At 39.8% G+C, this 14,237-nt stretch overlaps 1 protein-coding gene across 5 annotated transcripts in view; it reads right to left on the bottom strand.

Moving 5' to 3' along the window:
* EPB41L5 (erythrocyte membrane protein band 4.1 like 5) overlaps positions 1-14,237 on the bottom strand; it is a 51,643-nt gene that overhangs the window by 10,380 nt on the left and 27,026 nt on the right. For all 5 annotated transcript variants that reach the window (XM_033064587.1, XM_033064586.1, XM_033064591.1 and 2 more), the window contains exons 15-18: positions 12,635-12,677; positions 12,222-12,337; positions 1,779-1,945; positions 1,177-1,271 (exon numbers count right to left, since the gene is read on the bottom strand). In XM_033064587.1, coding sequence (XP_032920478.1) covers positions 1,177-1,271; positions 1,779-1,945; positions 12,222-12,337; positions 12,635-12,677 — 421 coding nt within the window. The remainder of the gene's footprint in view (positions 1-1,176; positions 1,272-1,778; positions 1,946-12,221; positions 12,338-12,634; positions 12,678-14,237) is intronic.

Here is a 14,237-nt window from a genome sequence, read left to right as displayed (position 1 = left end):
AATCATAGCTGCTTCACTCGAAGTTAGATAAATCCTCACACATCCCTGCAAGGGAGGGTAGCCTAAACAGAGATATCACTGCCAGGTGTTTCACTCTCTCTGCTTGCCCAAAACACAAAAGTCTCCCAAAGCTTTTGCATCAGAGAAAGCAGAGTAATTAGAAAACTAAATTTCATTTTTTTAAAGCTTACTAAAAAAAATCCAGAAGAATATCCAGTCTGGGGGCAGTTGTCTGATAACAAGTGAATCTATCAAAGTTCACTGCTGTTGTAAGGGAGGATCCTGGCCTCTCCATCCCTTCCAGCAACCCTAATTATTTTCACTATGGCCCTGGCATTTCTTTGACCCCTTCCCTGAACCTATTTAACTCACTATTTACCAACTTAAAGAGCAAACTAAAAAGATAAAGAAAACCAGTACCTCAACAAAAAACTCAAAGGCAGGAAAAAAAACTGTCTGCCAGTTTGTAGATACACTTGTTCACTGAAAACTGCAATGATTCTTGGTGGTGAGAGAGGAGAGAGGGAAGTTGGGGAAAAAAAGCGTGAAGAGGAAGGAGGGAGAAGAGAGCCCTCGCCCTGTTCAGAGCACTTAGGCTTGTACTTTGGCTCAGCTGCCTGTGAAGTGCAGCCTGAGTTGCTCAGAGGGATTTGAGAGCAGTAAATCAAATCCTATCACTCCTCTGTGTAAACAAAGAGCCAACACCTACATCAGAGAGCAGGTACAAACTGGTTACTTAACAGGAGAGACAGATCATCAGGAAACTTGACTCAAAAGAAACATCAGAACAACCTTCTTGGAACTGAAAACTGCCAGGAAAGAAGCTCAGCCCTTCCAAAGAAAGGGGTGAACTACCGAACACCATACAGGTAGTAACCTACAGATAAAGACAACTGAGAAACATTTCAAGCATTTATGCCTTTTACTCCCACTGATTTTAGAAAATCTCACCAGGCTGCAATCTGCATACATGCACCTCTGCCCCCATCTTTGTCTCACTGCTTTGTCACACACAGGTTTATATATGATAAAGCATTTGTATTTCCTTTACTATCCCCCAGTGTTACTCACTCATAGTCTTAGAAGTCATGAAAACAGACCAAGGCAAGTGGAAGACTTCTCAGAATGATCTGAACAAAATTCAGGACAGTAGCAAGGGGAATGAAGGCCAATTACCTGTATGTTTATGTTTACGTTGGGACGCTCAGTTGGCACAGGGCTGCTGCACTCTGTCTCCAGCTGTTTCAGTTTTAGGAATGTGTCTTCAAATGCTGAAAAAGATAAAAAGGATATCATCTTCCTAATGTTAGGTTGCAGTTATTTGACTTGTAACTTGCATTATTCTTGAATACTAATTACATAATTTTGAAGCTGTGCAAAAAAAGGACAGGGATGGCAGAATCCACTTGCTCAAGCTTTGGTGCAAATTTCAAGCCTGCAGACTGTGTGCACCAAATCACAACACTCTGCACTCCTGGGAGCTCATTTACCCAGCCATCCTCACAGAGAGAGGGTAAACACAGAGTTAATTGCTTAGATAGTTGCACTTTACTGTATTGTGGACAAAGTTACATGCAATAAAGAACTCTGGATGACTTTTCCCTTGTGTCTCCCATCCTTGTTGTTCCAGTAACGGGTAAAATTGTCCTTATGCATATAATCTAAGGGAGCTCCCTAGAACAGTTCCACATTTTTCGTAAGGAAACAATCTCCTATCAACCTAATTATTTAATCTTGATCTCATATCATAATAGGGAAAAATCTGTCAGTTTGCTTACAATCAGAGTCTGTTTTTTCTGCAGCAGTTTCCTTCGTGCCAGGAGGAGGGCAACTAACAGCTTCTTCTGAATCTCCTGTTGCCAAGCCAACAACTGGACGGCCCACAGCATCATCCACACAAGTTTCTGGCAACTCTGTGCTGTCTAGCAAATCAACAAGAGGTATGCTGCAAAGGCAGAAAGATGGGCAGAGAGACACTCAATCATGTTACCACTCTTCCTGTAACAAGAAAAAGCTTTAACACATGCAATCTCTTTATTCAGGCTGTCTTCTGCTGACCAGTCAATCTAGAAAAACTGTTTCAGGTAACTAACAGACATCGGCTTTCAGCAAGCTTAAGAAACATGAACAAGGCAACATTTCACATCTATGTAAGTGACTTCATAGCAGAACAGGTCCATGTTGTCTGCTGTGCCATCACAGAGCAGTGGAAAAAGTGAAGAGAGAAGGAGGGAAGATTTTATCCATGAAATTCACCTTTTGGAACAAACATTTGAAGTTTTTCTAACAAACTCAAGGTACCCTTTAGGATTTTTACAAGAGAAAAAGGTAAGTTAGGGGGAGGGAAGTTGGTATCACAAAAAGCTGTTTGTGCAGCACTTTACCCAACACAGGTAAGCCGAACAGAGGGCAGAAGGGTGCACTGCATACAACTGCACTGACACTTATGGTCAGGCATACCTAGAACCAGTTTCAGTTTTGTTAACTTAGGAAGAGCATGAATGAAACCTTAGCAGACACAGTGTTTTAAGTGAACCACAGCATGTACTCTGCAACCTGTCAGGATCACTTGTTTCACCTGCTTTGGTTTCTGACAGAAATGTCTCCTTTTAATTTTGCCCTGTGAGCTGTATTTTCAGTGAACAAAGAAAAACAATTATAAAAACAAAAATGGTATTATGATGCTTATGTTGTGCAAGCAATGAGGAATCTCATACATTTCCCTAAAGCCTGGGAACAGCTAAAGCTATCCCTAAGAGCAAACTAACAAACACACTGCTGCACAATGCAATGGTCAATCAGACAGCCTGTGTGCACAACTGCAGTTTTACTGCTGCCCAGTTCAATCAACAATCATACTCACAGTTTGGCCGCAATTTTGATTTAAAAAGAAAAAAATCTATCAATCCCTTTTGCAAACCCTGTCCCAAATATGAGAACAATGCTATCAAGCCCATACCCACCACAATAGAACAGAACTCACTCTAAGCACAGACAATAGATGCTTTCCATTTGTCAGTTTAGACCAGCTTCTCCCTTACTACTACCAGGCTAGTGCCTCATGCATCTCTTCAGCCTCTGGAACCTGGAAGCAATGCCCTGTTGGCACTATAGAGGCTCCAGGAAAAATCTCCTTTCCCTCCAGCTCAAGCACACAAAGAATCCTTTCAATGCTAAATATATACCTCTGAAACAGATTACAGGATATCACTGTTCTAGTGCTAATAATGTACGAATCATTGTAAGACAATTAATTGCTGTGAGGTAAATTGAGGCCACTGGCTTGATTCTCTTAAAGCAGTGGAATAAGAAGCTACTAGCAAAGCAAATAATAGGAAAATTTTTCAACGTCCTGTGCAGCCTTTCTCTGCACCACTAATGGGAAAAGGCAAACAGCACAGTCTTCAGAGAGGGAATGATGGATATAGAGATTTAATTGTTAGAATTAATAGATAGGAAGAGATGTTCTTCCAGTTAAGGCAACAAGGAAAGTAAGCCTGATTCCCATACCTTACTTTGCTGATCCACATGTCAAAATGTTTTATAATCTTCACATTTTCTTCCTACAATCCTACAATTTTCTTCCTATTTTCTGGTAGTTTTCTGTAAATAGTCTCCAATCTTTAATACAACCACCATTTTAAGTTCAGATTTTACCTGCAGTATGGAGCTGCTGACACCATGACATTTTGAAAGAACTTGGCACAAGCTGTACTTGTGCTTGAATCTCCCAATGCTTTTCTTAGTATCATAAGAGAAAATGCATGAAAAATGAACATTTTCTTCCTTAATTGTTAAGATAATTAAACTAGACTTTTCTTCCTCATGACTACTACAGTAACATTTATTAGACAGACAAGAGAGTTGATGCAAAAACTTGCCTACTACAGGTAAGGGCAGTCTTGATATCTGGCAACATACTCAAACAGCACAGTGTCTCTAGTGTGCTCCAAAAGCTGTGCACTACCCAAAAGCTGTGTACTACTTACACTGAGATGGTCAAAGTTTGTGAAAACCTTCCTGCCATTTGTGCCCAGGGATGGAGACCTGGCTGAGGTAGCACAGACAACCAGGGTGAGTCCCTGCAGCTTCACCCCACATCAGGACATGGCCTTAGGGAAGTGAAATGAATTTTAGATAAAGTCAAGGAAGCCTCCTAAGTCAAAATTCAAGTAGGAATTGACCCCATCTTGCCTTCAGACCCATTGAAACACCTTCTGAGCCATGTGAGATGGGCAGTCAATAAGAGGAAAGTAATACTTGGGAGACTCTCAGCCACTGGAATTTGCAGGCATGAGTTCTCCAAAGAGCATCAAAACTTTTGATGCCTCCCAGACTCTCCACCCTCTCCAGAGCACCAGCAGGAAGATTACCAGGCAGGCTTCATAAATGGCCAAACTATGGAAGCAAAAAACACATAAAACTTGAATCACTGCACAGAATTTCTGACACCTCTTATAAAATACTGATGAACTGGCACATCAACTGTAGGGAAAATTGTCCAATGCTTCCCAGGAAAAGTAGGGCTTTACCAGAGTCAGCTCCCAGTACTCAGGAATTGAACAAACATTAGCTTTCTACACGCCTGCACTTACCCACATAAAAGTAATATTTTGAACTTTGCGTGGTAGTAAGTGCTGGGTTTTATGTCTTCAAATCAACTTCTACCATCATATTTTAAGAAATATTCTCTGGGAAATGCTGATAAAAGATACCAGGAATTCAAGCCATATAAGTAATTATGAATATAGGAATAATGAAGAGTTGTAGTGCATGTAAAGGTCTGTCAACCCATCACTAAGTCATTACATGCTAAGGGAGCTCACACAGTTAAGGGCGTAGCTACTGCGTTACCCCTTCTTTTTGCCTGACCCATATATTGGCATAAATATGTACCACCCAATATCCAATGTATAACAAGACTGAGAAAGCTCTCAGTTACAAGTGGTGTGGGTTTTAACTTCCTAGTTGAAAAGCAAAGCAATACTTCATGCTAGTTTGTGAAACACAATCTTCAAAATACAGTAACAGAGTCCTACAAAAGAGATTGTCCTCTGGAAAAAAATCTGATTTCCAACAGCATGAAATACTATGCAAGCTCATTTATTTCTTCAGACTGGTGGTGACACAGAATAGTCTCTCACATGGACTCTGCAAGGTAGGATAATAGTATGAAATTCTTGGTTAATTTTCTTAGCTTTGGGGCAACTGATGTTGTACCTGAAGGTAAGAAGAGTAGTGAATTTAAACCTTTTCAAGTTGTTTTTGCCTAAACAAAGATGCACAATATTAAAAAAAAAATAAAATTCCCTTTTCCAAGTGAGGAAAGCAAAAGGAAAGGTCCCGGGGATGTAAGACTCCAAATGGAGAAATGGAGACAGCTTACACATATTCAGTTTCTAATCAGGTAAGTCCCTTATTCCAAGAATTCTGCTGTCTCCCATTTGTTTGAAGATAATTCCAAATACTGACACAGCATAACATATAAAAGTCAACAACTACAGGAAAGGAAAGAAAACATGCTTAGGAAAACATGCTGGCTGCAAAGCCTTTGGGCATACTAAGCAAAGATCTGTCACCACAGGAAAACATCCATGTCCTGCCTCATTGCAATTCATAGAGGACATGACCTGTCCCTGTAAAAATGCAGCTTGGTGGTGCTGATACCAGTGTGATACAATTTCTCTGTCTGTTACTGAGAGCTGCCACAAATCCTAATAGAGACTAGGATAATAATTCTCCCCAAGTCATGAAGTCTTACCAAAATAACCGCAGCACAGAGGAAAATGGACCCTCAGGATGTATTCAAGAGTCAAAGCCACGTGGTAAAAGTGTGCAACACATATCATACTGAAACAAATCAGTTCTAAAGGCAGATGGGTTTCAGGTTGCTTCCGCATCCTGAATCCATCATGGAAAAAATCCTCTACAAAAACCGGAGTCACAGCTTTGATTACCAAACTTGCTGTGAATTCCAGGGCAGTCCATGACCATCAGCAGGGCTGCCAGCCCTCTGCTCAGCACTGGTGAGACACCCTGGAGTGCTGTGAGCAGCTCTGGGCTTCCCAGGACAAGAGACACATGGATATATACACTGGAAAGAATGCAGAAAAGGGCCACAAGGATAACAGTGGGTCTAGAACACCTGAGCTTGGAGGAGAGCCTGACAGCCTGCAGAGGAGAAAGTTCAGAAAGATCTTACCAATGTCTATAAAAACCTGATGGAGGGAGTAAGGACAACAGTCAAACTCTTCTCAAGGACAAGAGAAAGGACAAGAGGCAATGGGCACAAACTGAAATACAGAAAATTCCACTCTAAACCGTAACCCTAATCACAAGAAAAAAACCTGACTTTTGTTCCTGTGAGGTTGGTGAAACAGTTCTCTGGAGGGTGTGAAGTCTCCATCCTTGGAGATACTCAAAACCTGTCTGGCATGGTCCCAAACAACCTGCTCAACACCCTGCTCTTACCATGGGGGTGGACTGCCTGAACTCCAGCCTCAACTGCTCTTTACTTCTGCAACAATGACAAAACTCCTGACACCTGAGGACCCAGCCACTACTTGCAGTGGCCTGACCTCGACAGAAGTGCATCTGAAATTAAGACTCTACAATAAAACACTGATTTGCTATTGCAGCAGTATTCTTGCATTTCAAATACAAAACTATCCCAAATTCCTCCATTCAAATTAGTGGCTTCTTCTCCCTCAACTACACAGACATTATATGATACTGTAAAGTTAAACAACTTCTTTTCATTTGCATATTCTCATGCAACTTTATAAACAAGAAAGAAACAAATGGGTTTGCTTCACTCCAGAAGTTTACAACATCCACCATTCAAAACCTAAAACTAAAAAGAGTACAAGAGCTTGTTCCAGTTTGGCAGGTGCCACAGATCTATAGTTCATATTTCATTAGCAAACTCTTTCCCCCATCAGATGTGGGGGTGAGAAGGCAAAAAATATCTCAGGAAATATTCAGTTATGTCCTGGCTGACACTTACTTGGTTCTTCAGGTCTGGATATCTGAAAACAATGTGTTTTTTTATTTCTGGGCTCTGTGGCAATTTGAAACATAGTGAAATAATTTGAAAATCATTCAAACAACTCCTTTATCTGAAAAGTTAAATATAAATTAACTCTAAAAGTGCTCTGTCACAACTTTTCCTCCTTTGTTTTAATAGGAAAAGAATATTGCAATTCAAAAGCAACAAACTTCAGAAAACACAAGAAAACACAGCGTGTTCAAGGGTAAAAGTTTGTTCTTCATGTTGTTAAAGGCGCCCAAGAATACCAATACTGGAGTCTTAACCTCTGACTTAACAATTAACCTTGTGAATCATATGGCAGGACTGGTGTTTGTCAGGAAATCTGGAAATATTTCTGTTTCTTTTTAACTGGACCACAGAAGCAAAAAAAAGAGAAAAATTTGTAAAAAGAAAATATTACTCTTTGCCTTTTTGACAATTCTGATAAATTTATTCTTTAAAAATTGAAAATAATTCTATTTAATTTCCAAACAATATTTCTCAGAAGAGGTCTTATTGAGAAGGTTAGTTTTCAGATCAACCATGTATCTTAGACATTTTCACATGATCATGGTTCAAAAGGAGGGACATTTGTACCCTGCATTTCTCTTCTATTTTTGAAACCATATTATAACTCACTACTCACATATGCAGTTTTATAACAAATGTGACCCTGCATGGCTCTCAAATTCAGCTAAATAATGAATCTTTTGGTCATTAAGAAAAACTTTAACACAATTTTAAAAACATATCTATCTATATGCACACATAGATAGATATACACTGCTTTTAAAGTAAGAGTGATGTGTGGCTTCTGGTCTATACGTTGTTTTTCTTTAAAGACTCAATACCAACAGCACAATCTGCAGAGCCTTTGTAACAAAAGCTTTTGCTCCTCTCTAGTCAGCTTCGGGTCCGTTGTCCTTATGCCAGAGGGAGCTCAGGAGGCGATTTCCCAGCCCCTGCCGGGAAGCAGTCCCGAGCTCCAGCAGGGCCCACGAGTCAGAGACTGGTCATGGTGGCTTGCAGGGCGCAGGTAGAGCCGTGCAGCCCCGCGTTCCTGGCGTTGCGCTCGTGGACGAACGCGGGGCACGGTCCGTCCGTGGCGCGGCTCTTCGGCGGGGCCCACGCGGCTCCACCACGCTGACAGCGGCCGGCGGCGTCGGGGGGCCTGCAGCGGTGGGGAGCATTAGTCAGTGGGCACGGAGGAGGAACAGCGTGGAAATGCAAAGCAAAGGCCAAGACTGATGTGAAAAGACAAGGAAAAGGGGCATTCTTGCAAGGTGAATATGCAGGGAAGAGGCATGCAAGTACACGTGCACATGATGACACTGCCAAATAAACCCCTTTCTGCACAGCATCGTGCACGTTTCTGTACAGGTCTGAATGGATTAAGCTCTCATGTACATGTTGCTTACACTCCCCAAATGTAAAGCACTTCATATTTCAACACACGTCATAGCACTAAGCAAAAATCATGTGCATTTTACAGATGGGAGAAAATAATGTGATGGGGGAACAGACCCCAAGTATACAGCACACTTTATTTGCAGGAAACAAGTTTAAGTGGCAGCTCTAAATGTACATCTATAAGCAATACCAGTTTTCAAAGTGACTGGAAAGTGCAGATTCTAAAGCAAATGTTTAAAAAAGGAAGAAGAAAATAGAAACTCAGAAAAAAAGAACATTACTGTGCAGGAGCAAACAGTAGAGCAAACGAATCATCCACAATTTACGTGGCTAAGGGATTAATACTATAGAAGTTGCCTGCAGCTATAACTTGTATTAGTATAAAAATTTAGCTGGAAAAATCCATTTTACAAAAGGTCACAACATGAACTAAGACCTCACTTTCTAATTTTGCATATGAAAGCATAACGGTTTGCAAATTTTAAATTTAGAATTGGTAAAATCAAACCCACAGAAATGCCATGCACAGTTATGGTCACTCTTTGTCACAGTTGGTAGAAAGTCCTCCAAAAGTCAGAAAAAGGAGCAAGGGAGAACACTCATTGCTTTAGACAGTGTTCTGAAAAATATTATTATGCAGTAATCCCCAGCCAGGAAACTTTAAGGCCTTAGGCACAAACATCTCCAAAGCAGCAGGGATAAGCAATTAACTGAAAAAGGCCAAATTTTAAAATACTTAAAAAATGGACAATGATGTGTTAACTGTTGTCCATGTAGCACTAGTATGTTTTAGGAGAGGCTGATAAAAGGTACAGTCACATATCAAAAAAGTGCTCGGAAAAAAGCACTTCATAAACTACTGATGTAAGGAAAACCTTGAAACAAAGGTATTCCTCAGTTTAATGCAAAAGATTTGACTTAATGAGCCAAATCTAAACAAAGTGGAAGGATTATTGCTGTTCACATAGAGGGGTCAGACGGCCTTCAGCTCAAATTCCACCTTCTCATGTTCCAGAACAGCCAAGCAGATAGCTGAGTTGGAAGATCACATGTGTTAAGGCAGGCAAGCAGAAAAGCATGCAGGATTCACAACAGTGGTAAATGATTAACATTCAGGGATAGTCCTCCTTTAGAAAAGAGACCTGATTTATATAAAGGTCACCCATGTGTAAATTCAGAATTTTGGTTTTTGTGAAATACACTGAGGAAGTGACCCGTGAACACCGAGGGCTCCAATCCCCAACAGTTCATTCCTTTTTTCTACCACTTCTCTCATGGATGTGGTTAAGAGAAAGCTACATCAAGTAGCAAAAATAAAACTTCCCTACTTATCCCATAGTAAGAAAGTAAATATTAAATCTCTGTCTGCTGTCCTAACTCAGCAAAAAAAAAGGAGCTCCTTGGGGAAAGACTAAACTTAAAAAGACATTGATCATGTTTTAGGTTTTCCAGACTCACAACTAATATTCCAGACCATTTGCAGATTCTGCGGACCAGTACAGCTTTCCCATACTGACAATTTTACAGGAATGAAGAAAAGTTTAAAAAAACCAAGAAAAATCCAAACCCAGAAATACTAACATCCCTCCTATCTGGCAAAGTACTTTTTACAATCTGGCAAAATTGCTGTTGGCAGCTGCAGCATTGACATTTTAAATTAAAGGAAACATTGACACTGGGAAGGGATCTAAGCTGCAAGGTAGCCAATAAAGGCATCTGCCAAGCAGAGCACACAAACCCAGGAGGTCAGGACCCTACTTCTAAACCCCTTCAATCTAACTATCTACAAAATCCACAGTCCAGAAGATTTTGGTGTTCTCAACAATCTTTGGCAAGCTCTCTCTAAAAGAAGACTATTTTTCTGACAGAAAGCAAAGATAATTCATGCAGAAACAGGCCAATTAAAGACAGTAGCAGTTGAAAGGAGATCTTGTTAGCAGCACCGAGACACCCTTGCAGGCACAATAGCCAAGTCACAGCCCCCAGCAATAAATATGTATGTTCTGGCAACCCCATTAACCTAACCCCACTTCCCATCTAGGAAACCAGAATCCAGCTCAATTCCTGACTCAGCTCTAAACTGTTGTCTTTTTCCTACAGCTGGATTTTCCCTTTATTACAGGCAGGACTGTTGCCAGTGAACACGGTAAAAGCAGAAGACTACTTTCAGTAACAATGTCTCAAAGAAATGTAACACAGACACAGTAGAAGCACTGCATTCTCAATTAAAACGCATCAGTTGCCAAGAAGCTTGTTTTCTTTAGGACACACTGTTTTGGGTTACATGCAGGTGTATTTTGCATTCACTCCCACTCTTCTATACAAACACTACATCCTGCAGCAGCTGGCATGTAAGCTGAGATTCCTGGGTAATGTTAAGACAGACAGGCTCAAATTCTCAACCCTAAAAACAGGCATAACAAACCCAAAACTGAGCAACTATAGAGCCCTCTGCTTTAGAACCAAAGCAGCAGGATTTCAGTAAGCAACAGCAGCCTTGCAAAGGTGAGCAGGAACATTAGCACAAGTCAGGTACCCAAGAAGAGCTGGTCTGGAGCCAAGTCAAACATTTCCACCATAAGAAATGCAGGTGTCTAGCACTCATCTTGCAATTAGGCCAAAAGAATAAAAATAAAACCATATTGAGAATGCTGAAGAATAAAGTTGCCACCACCTTTCACCCACCACCACGGAAGGAATCGAGCGATCAACAGGATCCCACCATAGACAAGCACAGATTTCAGATACTAGATAAATCAAGGGCAAAAGAAAGAAAAACAGCATTGATCATATGTTCTGATTGAAACGTCAATAAAATGCAACTTAAAGCAGAATTGCCATCCTCTTTATAAATCAAAATTGATAGTATTGAAAGTCTTTAAATGAATACAATTTACAAAGTAAAGTACATTTGTCACAGCACCATTAGAAACAGGTATCATCATTGTAAGAGATACTGCAGCAAAGCAGAGTCATATGCCTGACAATGGGAGAAAGACTTTTTTCTCTTGAGGACTGAAACTGCTTAGGATAAGAGCTTTGGTATCACTCCATTCCACCATGACTGCCCTGATGAATCTGGCAGAAGCCAGAATTTCCCTTCTTGGATAAGCCACAGGCACGAGAAGCCAAAGAAGTTAAGATGACCTGTGCACAAGAACTGTGTTGATATATGCCATTTTTGGTTTGAAAATAGCTTTGCAATATAGAATTAGTTTAAGAAAAGATAAATGACATGTACATTTATCTATCTTCAAACAAATGCTCTTCATTTAGAGATGCATCTAATCCATAAAACAAATATTCTGATTACATGAAAATCAAAGCTCTTATCTTCAGCTTGTGTCATTTTCCTCAAGCTCCCATTCTACCCAAGCTCATGAGAAAAGTCAGCTTGCCTATTTCAGAAGGTCCAAAAGGTCATTCACAAGGATACCAGTTTACAAGGATCAAGGTAAATCCTTGGGCCCCATGATACAAGCAACAGTTACAAGTTTATGGCAAATGAGAAGCACCCAACTCTCTCCAAGACTTGAAAATGCTGCTACTCAGTTCCTTTAGTCCCTGAAGAAATTTTCTTTTGGTTGGCAGTGACTAAGCCTGTTGACCTCACCTCTCCACAAAAATTCATAGGAAGAAATCAGCTGCATCATTCCTAACTTGATTGTCAACTTACATTAGAGATACAAGGATGGCAGCTTATTTAAGTACAGAAAAAGGAAGAGCTACTTGAATCATGCATAAGTAAGCAGAATTCATTTCCCAGCAAAGCTGAACATACCACTTCTTATCTTGCTGGCTGGCTCCTGGGCTCCTTGGGAGGTTTTCTATTTCCACTAATATTGGTGCAGAAGGAACTGCTGTTAGGACAGGTAGGTTTGGCTTTGCATTCCAGCTCTTTGGAGACAGAATATTATAAAGTTATTATGCACACATTAATGAAGTGATGACACATCAAAGAGAACAAAACATATCAACACTTCTTAAGCACAAAGCTAAAGCAAGGCCATTTTCTTCCCTTACTTCCCTAGCACTGGATATCTATGCCATTCTTTTCCAACATTGTATGCAGTTAATAGTTAACTGTAATATTCAATTGGTCAATCACTGGATTTCAAGAGCAAATAATAATATCTTCAAATCTGTTGAGACACATGAAAATTGCCTTTAGAAAGAATGAAAGAGAGTCCTTACTTGTGATCCATTATTTTGGCTGATAATAGCATTGTTTGCAGCACTGAAAGACAAGAAGGATTTAAAAATGAATCAGATCAACAAACTGCTATTGCAGACTGGTAGAACTGTAAGGACTTTCCGAAAGAAACAAAGATATTTCCAAAGTATTAATCTCTTTTCACAAAATCCTTAACATCTTCGGCTTTAGGTCAGTTGTCTCATTCTAGGTAACTAAGAGTATCAAGTTATTTTTCCTTTGCTCAAGCTGTAGTTTATCTGTAACTCATCTATTTTTAACTCTTCCTTTCCTCAACCAGTTTGATTTTAAAAGTCTTCCTGATTCAGCAGTAAGATGTGGCACTTCTAAAGCAAAAATTAAATAATTTTAGTTAAAACACCCAGTAAAATGTAACATTGTCAAAAGGCACACCTACACGCTGTAGATATTATGTTTGTTCCATAACTAGAACCCTCCTGATTTGACCTTTCACATCACAAAAGTTTATCAGAAAAATGAAAGAGCTTCTTCTCATACAACCTCTAATGGACTTTCAAGCAGCTACTCAAATTTACATGCACAGCAACTCAGCATTAATAATAATTTTGTTATTAAATATTTACTATATTTGATGAATGATGAATTAAATAAGACCCATATCCCTAGTCCTGATGATTTCTGAAGCTGCAAGAGACATTTCACATTTTTGAGAGACTTAAAAGCAGTAATTATAACCTGTTAACTTTCTGATTTATGATCTGGACAACAGCTATCCAACCTGGTAAGCTGATAATTCATATAGATTTCTGTATTTACTTTAGTGATTTTTTTTTTTAGAATTATTTTATTTAAAAAAAACATGATGTCAACACTGAATAAGTTGTTCCTTGCCTGTTTCCCCCTTCACCCTTTCTCTATTGAGAGAATGCAGAGGCTACCCCAGAATCAACAGAAATATTAAGGAATGCCTTCTGACTAGCACATTCCCCTGTGCTGGGTTAACACAAAAGAAGGGAACAACATACATCTTTCATGATGCATTTCAATTAGCAACACTGGAGCGTAGAGTTTCAGAAACAGCACAGCTTGCTGTGGAGACACAACAGTGCCACACCTAAGTGCAGATCAGGAGACCGCAGTCTTATCAGGAGGAGAAACTGCACATGAAGTTTCTCTTCCCACTCTCAGAATGACCTAAGCAACCTGAAACTTGGAGAAGGGCACAACAACACAGCATCACAGGAGCACTAATTAACCAAACAGTCACATTTTGAATACAGAGGATCTTAATGCTGCCCAGTTTTGAAGAGAATAGAAAGAAAAAACAATTCAGTCACACTGCATCCTTGTCCCCACACTTCTAGACTTCTGCTCTCATGCAACAATCAGCCTTGCTACTACAGACAGAAAATGTTGGATTGTTTTAAGCCTGTTGTTTTGAAATGTTATTTTGTCATTCCTTACCTACTTTAACATGGTGCTTAGTATTTATGAATATCTATGCGTTAAAAAATAATTTGGTTGCAATGTTCACAAATTATTAGGGCAAAGGACAGAAACCAGAACTGAGTGACCTAAGTTTCTTCACTACCAGGCAGTTCCTTTTAACCTGATTTCCTTTCT

The sequence above is a fragment of the Catharus ustulatus genome, chromosome 7 (assembly GCF_009819885.2).
Source record: "Catharus ustulatus isolate bCatUst1 chromosome 7, bCatUst1.pri.v2, whole genome shotgun sequence".
Classification (NCBI taxonomy): domain Eukaryota; kingdom Metazoa; phylum Chordata; class Aves; order Passeriformes; family Turdidae; genus Catharus; species Catharus ustulatus.
The sequence above is the reverse complement of the archived record's forward strand: the minus strand, read 5'-3'. Positions and strand labels throughout refer to the sequence as shown.